The 16730-nt window shown below is 54.3% G+C and overlaps 1 protein-coding gene across 5 annotated transcripts in view; it reads left to right on the top strand.

Moving 5' to 3' along the window:
* Positions 1-16730, top strand: part of GSN (gelsolin) — a 56844-nt gene that overhangs the window by 29422 nt on the left and 10692 nt on the right. For 2 of the 5 annotated variants that reach the window (XM_043927923.1, XM_043927924.1), the window contains 8 exons: positions 1661-1865; positions 2559-2713; positions 9126-9287; positions 11227-11376; positions 12751-12840; positions 15407-15539; positions 16022-16110; positions 16297-16512. In XM_043927923.1, coding sequence (XP_043783858.1) covers positions 1670-1865; positions 2559-2713; positions 9126-9287; positions 11227-11376; positions 12751-12840; positions 15407-15539; positions 16022-16110; positions 16297-16512 — 1191 coding nt within the window. In that variant the 5' untranslated portion in view covers positions 1661-1669. Of the gene's footprint in view, positions 1-28; positions 245-286; positions 358-1660; positions 1866-2558; positions 2714-9125; positions 9288-11226; positions 11377-12750; positions 12841-15406; positions 15540-16021; positions 16111-16296; positions 16513-16730 lie in introns of those variants that run through there. The other 3 variants (XM_043927922.1, XM_043927921.1, XM_043927919.1) reach the window with 3 other exon arrangements.

The raw sequence follows: 16730 nt of genomic DNA, 5'->3' as shown, positions 1-16730 counted from the left end.
GCTTGGGCGGAGTGGGCCGGGCGGCTACTTAAGGTCAGGGCGAGCCTGGCAGCCCCGGCTGCCCGCCTGCCTGCCTCCCGGGTCGTCTTCTGCCGCCGTCGCTGCCATGGCTGCGCATCGCTGCGCGCTGCTGGGCGCGCTGGTCCTGGCGCTGGGCGCGCTGTCGCACCCGGCCAGCGCGGCCACCCCGGCGCGGGGGGCGACCCAGGCGGGGGCGCCGCAGGGGCGGGTGACCCAGGCGGGGGTGAGTGCCCGGGGGGCCCCCGGAGTAACTCTTTATTGTAAGTTCTTGCAGATACAGCGCTAGGAAAAGGGGAGTAATTCAGGTCTAGAATGGAAAAACTGTTTTGTTGCTTTGTAAGTATCTCTTGCTGCTTCTGGGGCTCCGCTAGAGGGGTGGGGGCCTCAGCCTGGCTGTTTCCCTCCCAACAGGCTAACCTCACCTTGGCCGGATGTCTTCCCTCTGCGCTGCCTTCTGACTTGTTACCCATCTCTGCCGCCGGATTTCTCCTTCCCTCCGCCTCATTTCTCTCCTTGCCTCTTGTGGTTTCTCCTTTCATTTCAGTCTTTCTCATCCGATTTCTCACCGCATCCCCCTGTTTCCTGGATCCCCCCTCTTTCCTGGACCGTCTCACCTTCGCCTGTCACCTCTTCTCCGTCTCTGACACCGCCTCTGCCTTCTCGGGTTTCTCCTCCCTCCAGCTGTTCCTTCATGTTCTCCACTCCGCTGCCTGAGTTCTCCCATCTGGTTTTTTTTACTTCTTCCACCAGATCCGGCCCGAGGTGACCTGCGCCTGCTGACTTCCCTCCTCTGATTCCCAGCTAACCACCCCGCTCTGCTCCGTTTCCAGCCGCCGTGCATGGTCTGACCGCCTGTCCCCGTTCTCTGCCACCTCATCTCCAACAGGCTCCCGCAGACCCCGGCTGCGTCCTTTCGCCTTTTCCAAGAAATGGAATTTGGGGTGGGGTGGGGCTTTAGGGGCAGGAGGGAGGAGGCAGACAGCGCAGGACCGCTTGGGCTCAGCCACCTAGGCCCTTCTTGGAGGTGTGATGGGGCGTGGATGGGGCGTGGGGAAAAAGAGCAAAAACAGACAGGCCCTGTGGCCTTGGGCCAGGCCCCTCCCCTCTTGGGGCCTCAGTCTCCCGATCTGCTAGGGTGGAGTTCGCTAATGAACTCTATGAGGACCCTTCTATTTCTCCGGGCCACCGAGGATGCTGGAAAGGTTTAAGCTGAGCCCCTGGCCACCCCCAGATTTACTGTTGCCATCTGAGGGGTCTCCCCGTGGTCCCAAAGCTCTTGGAGTCTGGGCCAGCTCCTGCTCTGTCATTTCCTAGCTGGGGGTCCCTGGTTTCACCTCCGTGTGCCTCAGCTGTTGCATCCAGTTGGCACTAAGACAGGAAACGAGAAGGGAGGCAGAGCCTTCTGTGCCCCCATCACCAGGGAGACGAGAGGGCGCGGGAGATGCTGGCCAGGGCAGGGCTTGGAGCCTAAACTCGGCCCTTGGTGCTCACTCGTCGCGGGCGGGGTCCTAGGATGCGGTGGGGAGCGTCAGGCTCAAGTGAGGTGCTCTTGGTGCTGAAAACCAGCCTCCCTCGTGCCCCAGGGTCCGTCCCCGCCACGGCCCCTGCCCCCGCTCAGGCTGTGCCCTGTCTCTTGCAGCCGGGAAGCATGGTGGTGGAACACCCCGAGTTCCTCAAGGCGGGGAAGGAGCCCGGCCTGCAAATCTGGCGCGTGGAGAAGTTCGACCTGGTTCCCGTGCCTCCCAACCTTTATGGAGACTTCTTCACAGGCGATGCCTATGTCATCCTGAAGACGGTGCAGCTGAGGAATGGGAACCTGCAGTACGACCTCCACTACTGGCTGGGTGAGATGGGCCCCCAGCCCCGGCCCTGCCCCTCTGCGTAGAGCGCAGACCTTTGAGACCTGGGCCCCCGGAAGCGCCGAAGGGAATTTAGCGACTGCTGAGCATCGAGTGTGTGCCAGGCCCTTGGTTACGTGTTCCCAAGACTGTCGAGCCAGCCTCCCCAAGTTCAGACCCCAGCTCTGCCCTTTGGCGAGACACTCCGTGTCTCTGTAAACTGGATGTGCTGACTGCACAGTATCACATCCCAGCTTTGCAGCAGCTTTGCAGTTCCTCGTAGGACTGTTGTCAGGGTTAAACAAGCCAGTCTATGGACTCAACTGGGGGTGACTTAGAAACCCAGGACCCACCCTTTCCAGCCAGATTCTTGTTTGCCCTTCCGAGTCGGGAGCCTGAAGTCCTGCCGCGGCTCTTCCGTGTGACCCTGTGAGTCCTGGCCCCTCCCTGTGGCTTGGTTTGCTGGTGCTCTCTGGCCTGACCTCGGGTGAGTGAGTGCTGGGAGGACTCTCAGAGACCTTGGAGTCAGCTCCCACCACCCCCGTTATACAGATGGATTCACTGAGGCTCCCAAGAGGCAGGGCCTTTCCCAGCTTCTCCAGCCAGGCTTGGGCGCTGCTGGGGGCTCCAGACGCCTCCGCTGTGGGCGGCTGGGGCCGCTGGCCGGGAGCCGGCTCATGCTGCTCTGATGTCCCGCAGGCAATGAATGCAGCCAGGACGAGAGCGGGGCGGCCGCCATCTTCACCGTGCAGCTGGACGACCACCTGAACGGCCGGGCCGTGCAGCACCGGGAGGTCCAGGGCTTCGAGTCGGCCACCTTCCTCGGCTACTTCAAGTCCGGCCTCAAGTACAAGGTGGGCGCCGGGCGGCGGGGACAGAGGCATCAGTGGCCGGGCTCGCTCACGCCCGCCCGCCTTTCAGGCTTCTGCGGGTGTGCAGGCAGACAGGCCGGAGCTCAGCCCTTGGAGTTGGCTAGCCCTGGCTTTGAGTTTCGGGCCCTTGCTAGCTGTGTGACCTTGGACAAATCACACGCCCTCTCTGAGCCTCTGGTTTCTTATTAAATTGAGAGAAGAAAATTTCCATCACCCCACAAGGTGGTTTTCCTTGCCCAGCAGTAATAGGTGGGCCTTAGGTGCCCTATGCCCTTTGCATGGCGTTTGCCCTTGGCAAACCTAGCATGCCCAGGGCTTGAGCCTATAGCCTTTAGTTCTGAGGCCCTGCCAACAGAGGGTCCTATTTTCAATATTTGAAAGGGGACCCTTGATCCCATTCTCTTTCTGTCTTTTGAACTCTGAAGACGCTGAGCTCCAGCCCCTAGTCAGGTGGGGCTGAGCAGAGCGACGCTGGGAGCCCCAAGAGGCTGTTCCCAGTATGCTCTGTGACTTCTGGCAAAGCCACTTGGCCTCCCTGAGCCTCCCTGTCCTCTTCGGTTTCAGGAGAGCCACTTGTACTTGCCCTTCAGGCCTGGGGAGAGGATTTGGTGAAGGCATAGCTGGAAGATGCCTTGGCATCTTGGAAGGGCTCCTGGAACGCTGGTATTGCTTAGCTGGGGTTCTCTTTGGTCAGGATAGGGAAGGGATCACAAGCTTTGGCCTTAACATCAGAAGGCAGACCTCTTATTTGAAGGGAGGGAGGAGAAACTGAGGCACAGAGAAAGTTAGTCTCTGAGCCAGGACCGGAGCCCAGATTTCCTGACGCCCAGCTTTTTCCCAGTACACCAATCTGCCTCTCGTGAGCAGGGGTTCAGGGCAGGTACTAAGCCTCATCTACGCTGCTGACATGCTGTGCGACCTTTGAGGAGTCATTGTCCATCTCTGGGCCTCCAGGTCCTCTGGAGCGGGGTGTTAGCAGGGTGGTGATGCTGTCTGCCCAGCTGACACCCCAGGGCTTCCCAGGTGGCGCGAGTGGTGAGGAACCCACCTGCCCATGCAGGAGATGTGAGAGACATGGGTTCCATCCCTGGGCGGGGAAGATGCCCTGGAGGAAGGCGAGGCAACCCACTCCAGTATTCTTGCCTGGAGAGTCCCATGGACAGAGGAGCTTGGTGGGCTGCAGTCCATAGGGTCGCAAAGAGTCAGACATGACAGAAGTGACTTAGCACAATGCTGTCTGCCCAGCTGACACACCAGAGATTAGATGATGGAAAAGCTCTAGAGATAGCAGAGGGCAGGGTGTGTCCTGGGAACTGGGCCTCAGCCCTGGGCTGGGCGAAGCTGGGTTGGATTCCCCGGAGCCTCCCAGCGCCCCCTGTCGGCCAGTTCAGCGCTCCCTAGAGCGCCTTCTACAGACCTGTCCAGCTCTGCGTTCCTTCTGGAGTCTCCTCGGGCCCTGGTGCCAGCAGAAGGAGAGAAGTTTGGAACCCAGGCCCTGGACGGGGAGAAAGACCAGGACTTTTTGCAGCTCCTAGAGCAGAAAGTGGAAGGAACCCTTAATCAGGAGCTAGAGAGACCGGCCCTGAGGCCGCCCTTCGCCCCGCGTGCTGCTCTCACGCGCTCCGTTTGTCCTTCACTCCGGCAAGTACTTCTCAGGCCCCTGGAGCCGCAGTGCCTGCTTCCTGCTGCCTCTGTACGGACAGCAGCGACTTAACTTGTGGACAGACTAAGCGGCTTACAGGGCTGGTAAGCGATTGAGCTGGGATTTAAACCCAGACATGAAGGGCCTAGTTCAGAGAAACATTTGAAGGCTCTCTGGTCTCTTATCTTAGCTCAGATGGAGCCTAGGAATTTGCACATTTAGCAAGTCTCCTCCCCACTCTGGTGATTTTCCCAAGATATTCATGGACTGTACTCTGATGATTGCTCTAGGGGAGCGGTTCCCAACCCCTCCTGCCTTTGACTTCAGTGCTCAAAGGCCCTGGCTTTCGGTGGGAACGTGAGGTGCACGGCCAGTCCCATTTTCCGCCTTCCGCAAGTCCTCTGGTCGCCCCCGCCCTTGGCAGGCCCAGCCCAAGGTTCTTGGCCTGGCGCCCTCATCAATTATGGATCTCCGAGGAGCAGAGCTTGTTATGCAAGACTTGTTTCTGTGAAAGCCTGCTCCTCACGGCCGGTTCTGTGCTCGGGGTGTGAGCAGGGGCAGGGGAGGGACGGGAGCCACCAGAAGGGCTTTCCTAGCGCCTGTCTGATCTTGGTCTGTGACCCTCAGATCCTTAAAGTGCACTGTTTTTGATCCCTGCTCCTCCTCCTTCTCCTTTTCTTCTTCCTCCTCCTCCTCTTGACTTTTGGATAGAACCCCAAAGACCCCAAGGAGCTGGGTTATTTGAAACCCTTTGTTCCAGCAGAGTCTGGGCTGGGCTGAGTCCTGGAAGCCCGTGGCCCCAAGGATCACAGTGGGAAACCCACAGAATCCCTCGGATCCTTCCTGTCCTCCCTCCTGTTTTCAGATAAGGAACCCTGAAATTAGAGGGTGGAGGGGATCAGCGCCAACCAGTAGGTTTTTCTTTGTTTTATAAAGAGCTTAACATAAAAAGGTAGCTCTTTATAGCTTTTACCTTTCTTCAGACTATAAGAATAATACAAGCTTATTGTAACATGTCAAACATAGAAATAAGGCTTTTAGTAAGTAAAAGTTGCCCATGATTCTACTCTTGGAGATATACACCAAATGGTATGTGATTTTTCTCTCTCTATATGAACATATAGATGTGTATATTTATATATAGATACAGAATTTATCCTGGCTTCCCAGGTGGCACTAGTGGGAAAGAACCTGCCTGCCAATTCAGAAGACGTGAGAGACCTGGGTTCGATCCCTGGGTCAGGAAGATCCCCTGAAGGAAGGCATGGCAACCCACTCCAGTGTTCTTGCCTGGAGGATTCCATGGACAGAGGAGCCTGGCGGGCTTCAGTCCATAGGGTCGCACAGAGTCGGACATGACCGAGCGCCTAGCCCAGCACGTGATATGTGGGCTTCCCTGGTGGCGCAGTGGGGAAGAAACCACCTGCCAGGCAGGAGACATGGGTTCGATCCCTGGGTCAGAAAGATCTTCTGGAGAAGGAAATGGCAGCCACCCCAGTGTTCTTGCCTAGAAAATCCGTGGACAGCGGAGCCTGGCAGGCTACAGCCCCTGGGGTCACAAGAGTCAGATGCAAAATTAGCAAATAAAACAACAACGATACATCCACATATATATATATGTGGATGTATCTTCACTTTAATTTGGAAAATAGCTTTTAAGAAAATATTCTATTAGACTTTGTTCAAATAATTTTATGCCAATCTCTGTCCACTAATGATTAGACCATAGAAAGCAGCAATCAATCTTAAATATTAAAGTAAAAATAATAAAAAATAGTAAAATTTTTTTACTAAATATTTTTTACTAAAAATACTTTACTAAATATTTTTACTAAATATTTTTTACTAAAAATATTTTTTACTAAAAAAATAAAAAATAAAAAAAAACTTTACCAAAAAAACCTTGCCCCTTATGCTTGGAGATTCACTAATGTCTCCTGAGAGCTTGCTTTTATTTTTGTATTAACTGATATTTCCAAGTCTAATTTCCTAGATCAGTAAGATTAGAAGGAGTTAATTAATTAGGAAATGCCTGTCCACACTCATTAGAAATCTGTATCTTTTAATTTATAAATTCATATATAGAGAATTTATTGGAGCTGAGATGTATGACATTGAATAACCCTTTTCCTTTTTTAAAAGAAAAGTTTCTATTTTTTTGACAAAAAATAGAAGACATGCTTGAACAAGTAAAACATTTTAGAGATGTATTAAAAAATGTTAAGGGTCTTTCTCTTCCTTCATTTCCCCATTTCCTCCTCTCTAAGGAATCCATGGAAGTGGTCGGTGTGTCCGTTCAGCACCTTTTGGAAAAGCTTTTCAGACCCACTGTCTCTTTACCTCCACATAGATGGGGTTCCGGGGTGACCACTGCCCACAGACACTCAGGATGTCCTGGGCTGGTGGACCTGGGCAAGGCTGGTCCCAGGAAGGGCAAACTCGGGGGTAAAACTTCCACCAATTAGCTGGGACCCTGGGCGTGGGGCTGGACCTCTTTGCACCTCAGTTTTCTTGCCTGAAAAGTGGGGTGATGAGATTTGCAACCTCAGGAGCTTGTGGGGACCACATTGCATGTCCCTGACAGAGGAGCCTGGCGTGGACTTAGTAAGAGGCAGCCTCCGCGGTCACTTCCAGATGAGCATGGGGCACTGAAGCGTCTTCCCCAGCTGCCCTTCCTTACATGCTTCCCAGTTGGAAGGCCTCTGAAGCCAGGTGGAAAAACAGGCTCTGAGAAGACCAAGGCGGTCTTGCTGAACCCTACCAAGGGGATCCTGTTAAAAGGCTTCTCGCTGGTACCAAGAAAGGACACCAGAGGGCGCTCCCACTCACAACAGGGAAAACGTTTCTACTTGATGACCTTGCTCAGAACAGCGGTTTGTTCCTGCCTCTCATCCTGGATGACCCTGGTGACCTGGGCTCTAAGAAAACATGCCGTTGGGGGAAAATGTGGGCCTTACAGATTCTTTTACACCCGGGTTTGAAACCTACCTCCAACATTTACTAGCTTTGAGATCTCAGGCGAGTCTCTTTGCTTCCGGCATCTGTTCTCCGCGTCTGTAAGATGGTGATAATGACGCCTCCCTTGCAGATGACCCCTGCAAAATGCCCAGCACAGTGGCATGATCATGTCGCAGCCAGCTGTGTTCCTCGCTGTGTGTAGATGTAACAGGAACCCAGTCACACTCTGTCTGTCCCTTGCCCTCATGGACTCAGCGCAGCAAGTCAGACCTGGCTTTGCTCTGCAAGGTGAGGCGTCAGTCAGGGACCTGGGAGGGGGTTGGCCACGGTTCCGGCCTTAGTGGCCCATGACGTGAGCAGCTTTGGAAACGGGAGACGTGGTTACACTCCGTAGCTTTGCCACATGCTCACTGAGTGCCCTTGAGTAAGTCAGTTCACTTCGCTGGTCCTCAGGATCACTGCAGTGCAGTTCCGTCGCTCAGTCATGCCTGACTCTTTGCCACCCCCCCTTCAGTATACTCATGGGGAAAATGGGACGCTTGTGGGCACCTTCTCCGCTCTGACTTGACCTCCCTGGGGCTTGGGGCCGGTGAGCATCCAGGGCTGGCGTCTGCTCATAAGGACACCCAGCCCACGTGACTTTCTCCTGTCCCGAGGGTAGTTTTTTTTTGGCCGTGCTGGGTCTTTGTTGCTGGCCGGTTTTTCTCTAGCTGTGGCTCGCGAGAAATACTCTACCCGTGGCGCGTGGGCGTCTCCTTCCGGGGGCCCCTCCTGTCGCAGAGCACGTGGGCTTCAGTGTTTGACGCGTGTGGGTTCAGCAGTTAGGGTTCCCGGGCCCCAGAGCACAGGCTCGATAGTTGTGGCCCACGGCTTAGCTGCTCCGAGCGTGTGGGATCTTCCCAGACCAGGGATCAAACCCGTGCCTCCTGCATTGGCGGGCGGATTCTCCAGCACTGAGTCACCAGAGAAGCCCCCACGGGCAGTTCTGACCGCTGCTGGGAAGCCCTCCTGGACTCCCCGGGACTTGATGATGCCTGTGGAGAGCGGCACAGCAGGGGCTTAGATCGCCGCTGCAGGAGGAGCAGGCCTGAGGCTCAGAGAGGGCAAGAGACTTATCCAAAGTCACCCAGCACTCTGGTGCCAGGGCAGGGACTTGAACCTGAGGCCAGTGCCCTGTCCCTCACCCACTGCTGCCTCTGAAGGCACAGCTGAGTGGAACTTGCTGCAGCATCATGGGGGCGGGGGAGGGGGGCAGTCTTGACTCTTCCTAGAGAGCCTTGAAGGATGGGAAAGATTTGAATGAGCGTTTCTTAAAGCGGGTTTTGCAGAACACTTGAGCCGCAGGCAAGACATGGAAGAGAAAAGCAGTATCTTGACTCAAGGCAGGGAAGTGCTGTCTAAAACATGCCAAGCGAGTGTATTTACCATTGGACTTCCCAGTGCCTCATGATGCGGATGGGCGTTGTGTAAGTCAGGGGGCAAGTGAAGGGCACGCCGTCTGCTTCCCTGATCATGGAATCCTTTCCTTGCAGAATATCTTGGGGGTTAGCATTCTTAGAACATTCCTTGGGGAATGCATATTTTGAGAAGGGAATGTTTATAGCATTTTGATCCTGGAAAGTGGGACCAGGGGTCTTTGTTAGTGGAGCACGAGATTCAAAAGGGAGGCAGCAAGGTGCAGAGGTGGGTGGCTGCTGGAAGTCCGCTGGTGCGCGGGCCGGAATGCCCTTCGGATCACTCCTGTCCGCTGCCAGACGCTCTCCCCGGACTAACGCTGTCTCCTTGACCCGACAGAAAGGAGGCGTGGCGTCAGGATTCAAGCACGTGGTCCCCAACGAGGTGGTGGTGCAGAGACTCTTCCAGGTCAAAGGGCGGCGTGTGGTCCGAGCCACCGAGGTGCCTGTGTCCTGGGAGAGCTTCAACAACGGCGACTGCTTCATCCTGGACCTGGGCAATGTGAGTCCTGCCCTGCCCTTTCTCAGGGGCCACTGGGGTGCCCCAGGCTTGGCCTGGGGAGGTGGGCTCACCCGTGTGAGCAATGTGAAGATGCAGCAGGGAGTCACAGGGGCGGCAGCCCCCACGCGCTCCGTGTGTGAGTAACACACCCACACAGGCCCAGGTAGATGTGTGCGTGTGCACAGACTCAGACTCATCACGCACGTCATGCACGTCACGCACGTCACGCACGTCACACACAGACCTGTGAGCGGCTTCAGTGGATGGACAGCCCCCTGACGCAGTGATATGCATGTCTTGTGTATCTTTTATTCATAGTCACTCACTTGCATGTATATGGCGGGCATGTTTAAAAATGATAGGCTCTTGAAATATAGCCAATATGTTATAATAACTACAAATGGCATGTGGTCTTTAAAAATTGTAAATCACTGTGTTGTACCCCCGAGGCTTATAGTATTATAAGTCAACTGTACCTCAATTAGAAAAAAACTCTATAAGTTCTTGCGTGGCAGGTGTAGACATGTCACCACGATGAGTGTCTCCACATGGAGACTTGGGTGTGTTGATCAAAGACCCACGTGTGTGCATGTCCTTGTGTAGTCGGACGTGCTCACTTGTATGGGTAAGCGTGGGATGCACTAACCCAGACCCACCTTACAGACGTGTGGAGCTTTGTACACATTCTTCCCAAATCCACGTACACCCATCCCCGCAGGAGGACACGGCCAGACGTTCTGTCCCCAGCCTCATGTATACGTGTGGTGCAGTGTCTATTGGAGAGGGAGATGGCAGCCCACCACAGTACGCTTGCCTGGGAAATCCCATGGACGGAGGAGCCGGTGGGCTGCAGCGCATGGGAGTCGCAGAAGAGTTGGACATGACCTAGCGACTTGACGGCAGGCAGAGACACACGCTGAGTATAAGCTTGTTATAAAGTGTGATAGGCACACAGAAGAGCGTGTGGATTCTGCGTGTGCGGCTCTATAACTCTGATGGGATGGACATGCCCGAGTAGTTAACACCAGATCGAGAAAGAACGCCACCAGCCCTATGTGGCCTCTCCTAGTTCCTTCCTCCCCATGGGTAACTCTCACCCCAGACTTTCTCCAACAACAGTCTAGACCAGTTCCACCTGTTTCTGAACTTCATGTACCTGGAATCTTTCCTTTGGATGTCTGACTTTTTTTGCCCAACATTCTCTTTCTAAGGTCCATCCATATTGTTGTTGCCTTTAGTTGTAGCTTGTTCCTTCTCCTTGTTATATAAAATTTGCCAGTTTATCTGTTCTACTGTTGACGGACACTTGGGAGAGTTTGGGGCTCTTCCAAGGGTTGCAACTCTGAGCCTTCTTGCACAAGCCTTTCTTTAAAAACAGGTAGGTACATAATTTTATTAATACTAATATTAATTCATGGTTATTCTTCATGAATGAAAATCCATAGTAGAGAAAGAAAGAAAGGGAAATATCATTTCAAGAATTCTCAGGGATGATGATGAGCTGTCTTGAGAGCAACCAGTCTGAAGCAGACACTGATCCTTGCACACGTCTTTTGGTGGACACTTGCATGCGTTACTGTTGGGTATATTCCCAAGAGAGGGTTGGCTGGGTTGTAGGATATTTGCATATGGAGCTTTAAAAAGGCACAGTCAGATGGTTTTCCAAAGTGGTTGTACCAATTTCACTCCCACCATCAGGCAAACATTTTTACGCACATTCTGTATGCAGGGGGACCTGTGGAAAATGCACATCCACAGCATACCCTCACGGGCCCTGGTACACACAAGTGACACGTGTTGTGCTTGGACGTGGGGTGTGTGTGCTCCGCCAGCCCTCATCTGGGCAAGCAGAGAACAAGGTGAGCTTGTTGTGTCGTTCGGCAGGGCTTCTGTGAAGGTGGGCGGGGGTGCTGCCTCACGTGGGGGCTTTCTCCTACAGGACATCTACCAGTGGTGTGGCTCCAGCAGCAACCGCTTTGAGAGGCTGAAGGCCACGCAGGTGTCCAAGGGCATCCGGGACAACGAGCGGAGCGGCCGGGCCCGCGTGCACGTTTCCGAGGAGGGCGCCGAGCCCGAGGCCATGCTCCAGGTACCCGCGGCCGCGTCCCGGGCGCGCGGGGTGGCGCTGAGCGAGGGGCCAGGAGGCTCTTTCCTTTTCTCCACCCGGCAGGCAATTGTGGGGTGACTTGGGTTTTTCTCCCAAGCCGGAAGAGGCTTCCCCTGACCTCTCCCAGACTCCCCTGAGAGGCGGGGCTGGAGTCCCAGGATCCAGTGCATCCAAGCCGTGAGCCACACCCTCCTGCCAAGAGGGCCGGATCCTCTAAAGGAGCCGAGCAGGAGGGTCTTGGCGTCTTCTGAGGACAAGCCGGGTGCTAGAGCCAGGCCAGAAAGAGACAACAGAGACCCAACCCCCTCTTTCTTCTTCTGATCATTCCAATTAATCTACAACCCATTTCGTCAATTGCATGATGGGCGTTGCCAGCCAGTGTGCTTTGAGGATATATCAATAGAGGTCAAGGTCACTGGGAAAAGGAGACCACAGGCTCTGCCCCGTGCTGCTTGTCTCTCCTGCTTGTCTGGGGCCGTTGAGCGCAGGTTTTTAGGATGAGCAGAAGGGATTGTTGTGGGGAAAGAGCCTGGACACCAAGCGTGGCTTGAGAGGGACAGTAGTGGGGCCATTGAGGCTGGAGAGAGCGCAGAACGGAGGCGTGAAAATGGATTCTAATGTCACAGGCATATGGGTTCAAATTTCTACTTAGCCACCTTCTAGTGGTGTAGACGAGGTACTTTTCTCTCTGGACTTGGTTTCCTCTCCTGTGAGGTGAGAGTGGTAATCTGTGCCTCTTGAAAGTGAAACTGAAAGTCGCTCAGTCAAGTCCGACTCTTTGCGACCCCGTGGACTTTACAGTCCGTGGAATTCTCCAGGCCAGAATACTGGAGTGGGTAGCCTTTCCCTTCTCCAGGGGATCTTCCCAACCCAGGGATCGAACCCAGGTCTCCCGCATTGCAGGCGGATTCTTCACCAGCTGAGCCACCGGGGAAGGCCCTGTGCCTCTTAGCATGGCTGCAAAGGTGAAGTGAGGTCTGCTGAAGGCATGCGGTGGGCGGTGTTGGTAGCTGTCCTTGTCCTTCTCGGAAGGCTTGGTGGAAACGGTAAACGTCTGAGGGGCTGTCCTGGGGGCAGCGGACCACGGGGTCCTTGTGGAGCTGCCGGAGACGGGTCGGCAGGGACAGACTACATGGGCAGCCCTGGCTGGGCGCTGCGCCCCGGAGGCACCGTCAGGGATCCCGGACACCTCCAGAGGGGGTCCTGCCCTGAGTGGAGGTCGCCGTGGATGGTGGAGGCCCGCGTGGCCCCTGCCTGCCCGGGGAGGAAGCTCGTTGGAGCCCAGCCTCCTCCCTGGGGGCGGCAGGCTGCTGGGAGCTCACCGCCACGCTTTCTTCCCTCTCCCCATCCCCACAGGTGCTGGGCCCCAAGCCGGCTCTGCCCGCAGGGACCGAGGACACAGCCAAGGAGGACGCGGCCAACCGCAAGCTGGCCAAGCTGTACAAGGTGAGCCTGGGCTGGGGCCCCTGGGTCGTGGGCTCAGGATGGGGGTGCAGGAGACCTGGGCTTCCCCAGCTCTACTGGCCGGGGGCTTTGCGCCGAGCACGTGTGGGGGTGCCATGGGGGGACTCGGCTTCTTACGGCTCCAGGGGATGCCCATCTGCTGCCTCGCGGCGTTTCTGCCCCAGGAACAAGCGTGTGAGCGACCGCAGACACATCTGTGTCACCTTCACCGCCGGGGCCCGTGAAGTGGGGAGGGCGGAGGGCCGTAGAATCAATGTTGCAGGATTTCTGGGGGGTCTAAGGAGAAGAGGGTTTCAGGGAAATCCAGGAAAGTACTACAGAAGTGTGTGTGTGTATGCGTGTGTTATGGGTACTGACTTTATTTAAAATTTCTTCTCATGATTTTTAAAAACTGAATTAAGCCTGGTCTTGAGCCAAGGATGTCTGACCTCTGAGCCTGTGATGCACATGTTGTGCCCTAAGCTTATTAGTGGTAAAATAACAGCAGAATGAGGTGCAGATTCGTATCACCGCCATAGGAAAACCACATTACTGATATTTATTCTGATGTTGAAGTAATAATACATATTCGTTGTAAATACTAGGGTTGAGCAATACTCAAGAATGTAAAAAAAATAAGTCAGTCTAATTTTACTAGTTTAAGATAACCAGTACTATTTAAAAGTGGGTTTTAATTACAAAAGTAACAGTACTTAATTTAACAAAGTCAGCCTCCTGTCCTCCCCTCTCCATGGGTTGCCATGGTTACATGGTTACCCTTTTGGTGTAGGAAACCCCAGATACAGCTTTCCGGGTCTCCTTACGTGTTTCTCTGTCTCTATTTGATATTAACAGATGCAGGCTATTCACACTTTTCTGTGGCCTTCTTTTTTCCACTTGCCCCTTTATAACGGCTGTAGAGTATTTTATGTTATGAATGTGGAAATCTCTGCAGATCCCTAATCGATGGGCATGAGGATGTCTCCACCTTTTCCGATCGCCAGCAGTCTCTCTTTGTGCCTGTGTGCTAAGCTTGGCATTAGGGGAGGTTTCCAGATGTGGAGCGTCTGGGTCATAGGCTGCATGATGAGTCAGTGATTGAAAATACTGGTTCTTGCACAGGGAACTATAGTCAATAACTTGTAGTAACCGATAGTGGAGAATGATCTCAAAAATGATATGTGTGTATGTGTATAGCTGAATCACCTTGTTGTGTATCTGGAACATTGTACGTTAACTAGTCAACTAAACTTCAGTAAAATATATATATTAAGAAAAAAAGAAACTGTTAACAAAATAGTTAAGTATATTTGACTCCTCAAGATGAAAATTTTTTGGTATATAGCAATTACCATAAATAAAATCAATGGCCAATAAAAGAAAGCGCTGCTGCTTGGGAGTTCCCCGGTTGCCGAGTGGCTTGGACTCTGGACTCTCACTGCCGAGGCCCTGGCTCAGTCCCTGGATAGGGAACCGAGTCTGCATTCAGCCGCGTGGCAGGACCAGAAAAAAACAGAAACACGAGAATACCGGTTCTGGACTTAGACTGTCTGCACTACCCCAGGGAGGAAGGTTCTGCCATGAGAGGTAACTGACAGAAACACAGGATCTGACTTAGACTGTCTGGCTTCGAATCCCTGATCTGGGGCTGTGACGGTGCAGCTGACTTCACCTCTCTGCGCCTCGGTTTCCTTGTGAATGAAACAGGGGTAGTAATGGGATTACCTGTAGGGTTGTTGTAGGGATCAAATGAGTTCTATAACTGTAGAAGTTAATAAATTACATAAATTTTTTAGAACAGTGCCTGGCATAAAGTACATTTTCAATAAATGCAGGACAATTATTATTTAACTTCCTGATAACATGTTACTAAACTGCGTTCTGGGAAGGCTCTTAATCACCCTCACCAGTTTACTCAGAGCCTTGTCAGCCCTGGGTACTGTCAAGTCTTTGGAATTTTGAGAAGTAGGGTACACTCAAAAAAGTTCAGTGAACTTTTTATTTTAGGATAGTTTTTAGATTTACAGAAAAAGTGCAAAGATGGCACAGAAGGTTCCCATATACCCCTCACCCAGCTTCCCCTGAACATCGTAACATAACCAGGCATGTTTATCAAAACTAAGAAACATCGGTTCAATGCTGTTAACTAAACTAAAAACTTTATTCAGATTTCCCGTTTTTCCTTCCAGGTTCCAGCCCAGTATACCACACTGCGTGTAGACCGCTTTACTTTTATTCTGTACTTCCTTTTTTAAACCGATGAGGTTGGATTTCTTTCTATCAGCTGTACAGTTGTTTCCTACGCCACCTGCGTCCCCGCATTTGATTCCCCTTCCCTTTCTGGGTGACGTTTCCAGCTACACCCACGTGTCGGTCACAGATGTGGTTGTGACCAGGTGGAACAGGACAGAGAAATCCCAGATGAGCCTCAGGGCTGTGTTTCTCTGCACTGTCATTTGAGGTGGGGGTGGGTTGTCAGCCTCCTCAAGCGCGGGCTAGGGGGCGCCGGTGGGCAGGCCGAGGTGGGGAAGGTCACTCACTGGCCCGGGGCCCCCTCTCATCCCCCCAGGTCTCCAATGGCGCGGGCACCATGTCGGTCTCCCTTGTGGCTGATGAGAACCCCTTCGCCCAGGGGGCTTTGAGGTCAGAGGACTGCTTCATCCTGGACCATGGCAAAGACGGGAAGATCTTTGTCTGGAAAGGTACTGGGGCGAAGGGAGGGGCTCCAACAGGGCCTTACACGGGCGCCCCTGCAGCCTTGCAGGGACTCGGCTCATGAGCCTGGGGCGGACGAGGGAGCCTGGGGCTCTGAGTCACAGCTTCCCGCTGGCTGAGTGGCCTCGGCCAAGTCACTTAACGTCTCTAAGACCGTGACTTCCTTATATGCAAGTGAGGACAAGATAACGATCTTCATCACAGAAGGTTGCTGCGTGGATTAAATGCAGCAAGTTTTGTATCGTTCTGAGCTCAGTCAGTGGGTCGGCGTGCTCGCGGTCATTAGCCAGGACCCCTCGCTGGACCCCCGAGAGCTCATGGCGTGATCAGCTCTGCCTGGGGTCTCTGGCCTTGGCCGTCCACCGTCTAGGAACGGAAGGGAGGGAGGTTTGCCTTCTGCTTTCCCTGGAGCGCCGAGCGCTGGCGTGCAGCACTGACCGCAGGCTCTTTGCTCGCCTTCGGCCGACAGGCAGGCAGGCCAACACCGAGGAGAGGAAGGCCGCCCTCAAGACAGCCTCCGACTTCATCTCCAAGATGGACTACCCCAGGCAGACCCAGGTGAGCCAGGGAGCCAGGTGGGACCGTGAGAGTGGGCCCAGCGGGGTGGAGAGGCTGGGTTGGGGGGTGTCCTGCGCTCAGCATGGACGGGGTGTCTGAGGCTCCCTGCAGGACCCCAGCCGGGTGGCCTCTGCGCTCCGGGGACCCCGGTCCAGCCACGACCTTCTCTTCCTCCGTCCCTGCCAGGTCTCTGTCCTTCCCGAGGGCGGCGAGACCCCGCTGTTCAAACAGTTCTTCAAGAACTGGCGGGACCCAGACCAGACGGACGGCCCGGGCCTGAGCTATCTCTCCAGCCACATTGCCAACGTGGAGCGCGTGCCCTTCGATGCCGCCACCCTGCACACGTCCACTGCCATGGCTGCCCAGCACGGCATGGATGACGATGGCAGAGGGCAGAAGCAGGTACCCTGGGGGCTGGGGTGGGCGTGTCGAGGCGCCTGCCTTCTCCCTCCCTGGCCCCTCTGGCCCACCTCTTCTCTGAGGGTGTTTCTCTAAGAGGTTTTGACCACAGTTTTGATGGGTGGGATTCTTTGGTCTTGCTTGATTTTTACAACCAACATGCCCTGAGCACCTGCTGTCTTCCAGGCTCCTTGCCAAGGGTCTGAGACCCCGCTCTGCCC

This window comes from Cervus elaphus, chromosome 16 (assembly GCF_910594005.1).
Source record: "Cervus elaphus chromosome 16, mCerEla1.1, whole genome shotgun sequence".
Taxonomy (NCBI): domain Eukaryota; kingdom Metazoa; phylum Chordata; class Mammalia; order Artiodactyla; family Cervidae; genus Cervus; species Cervus elaphus.
The sequence above is the reverse complement of the archived record's forward strand: the minus strand, read 5'-3'. Positions and strand labels throughout refer to the sequence as shown.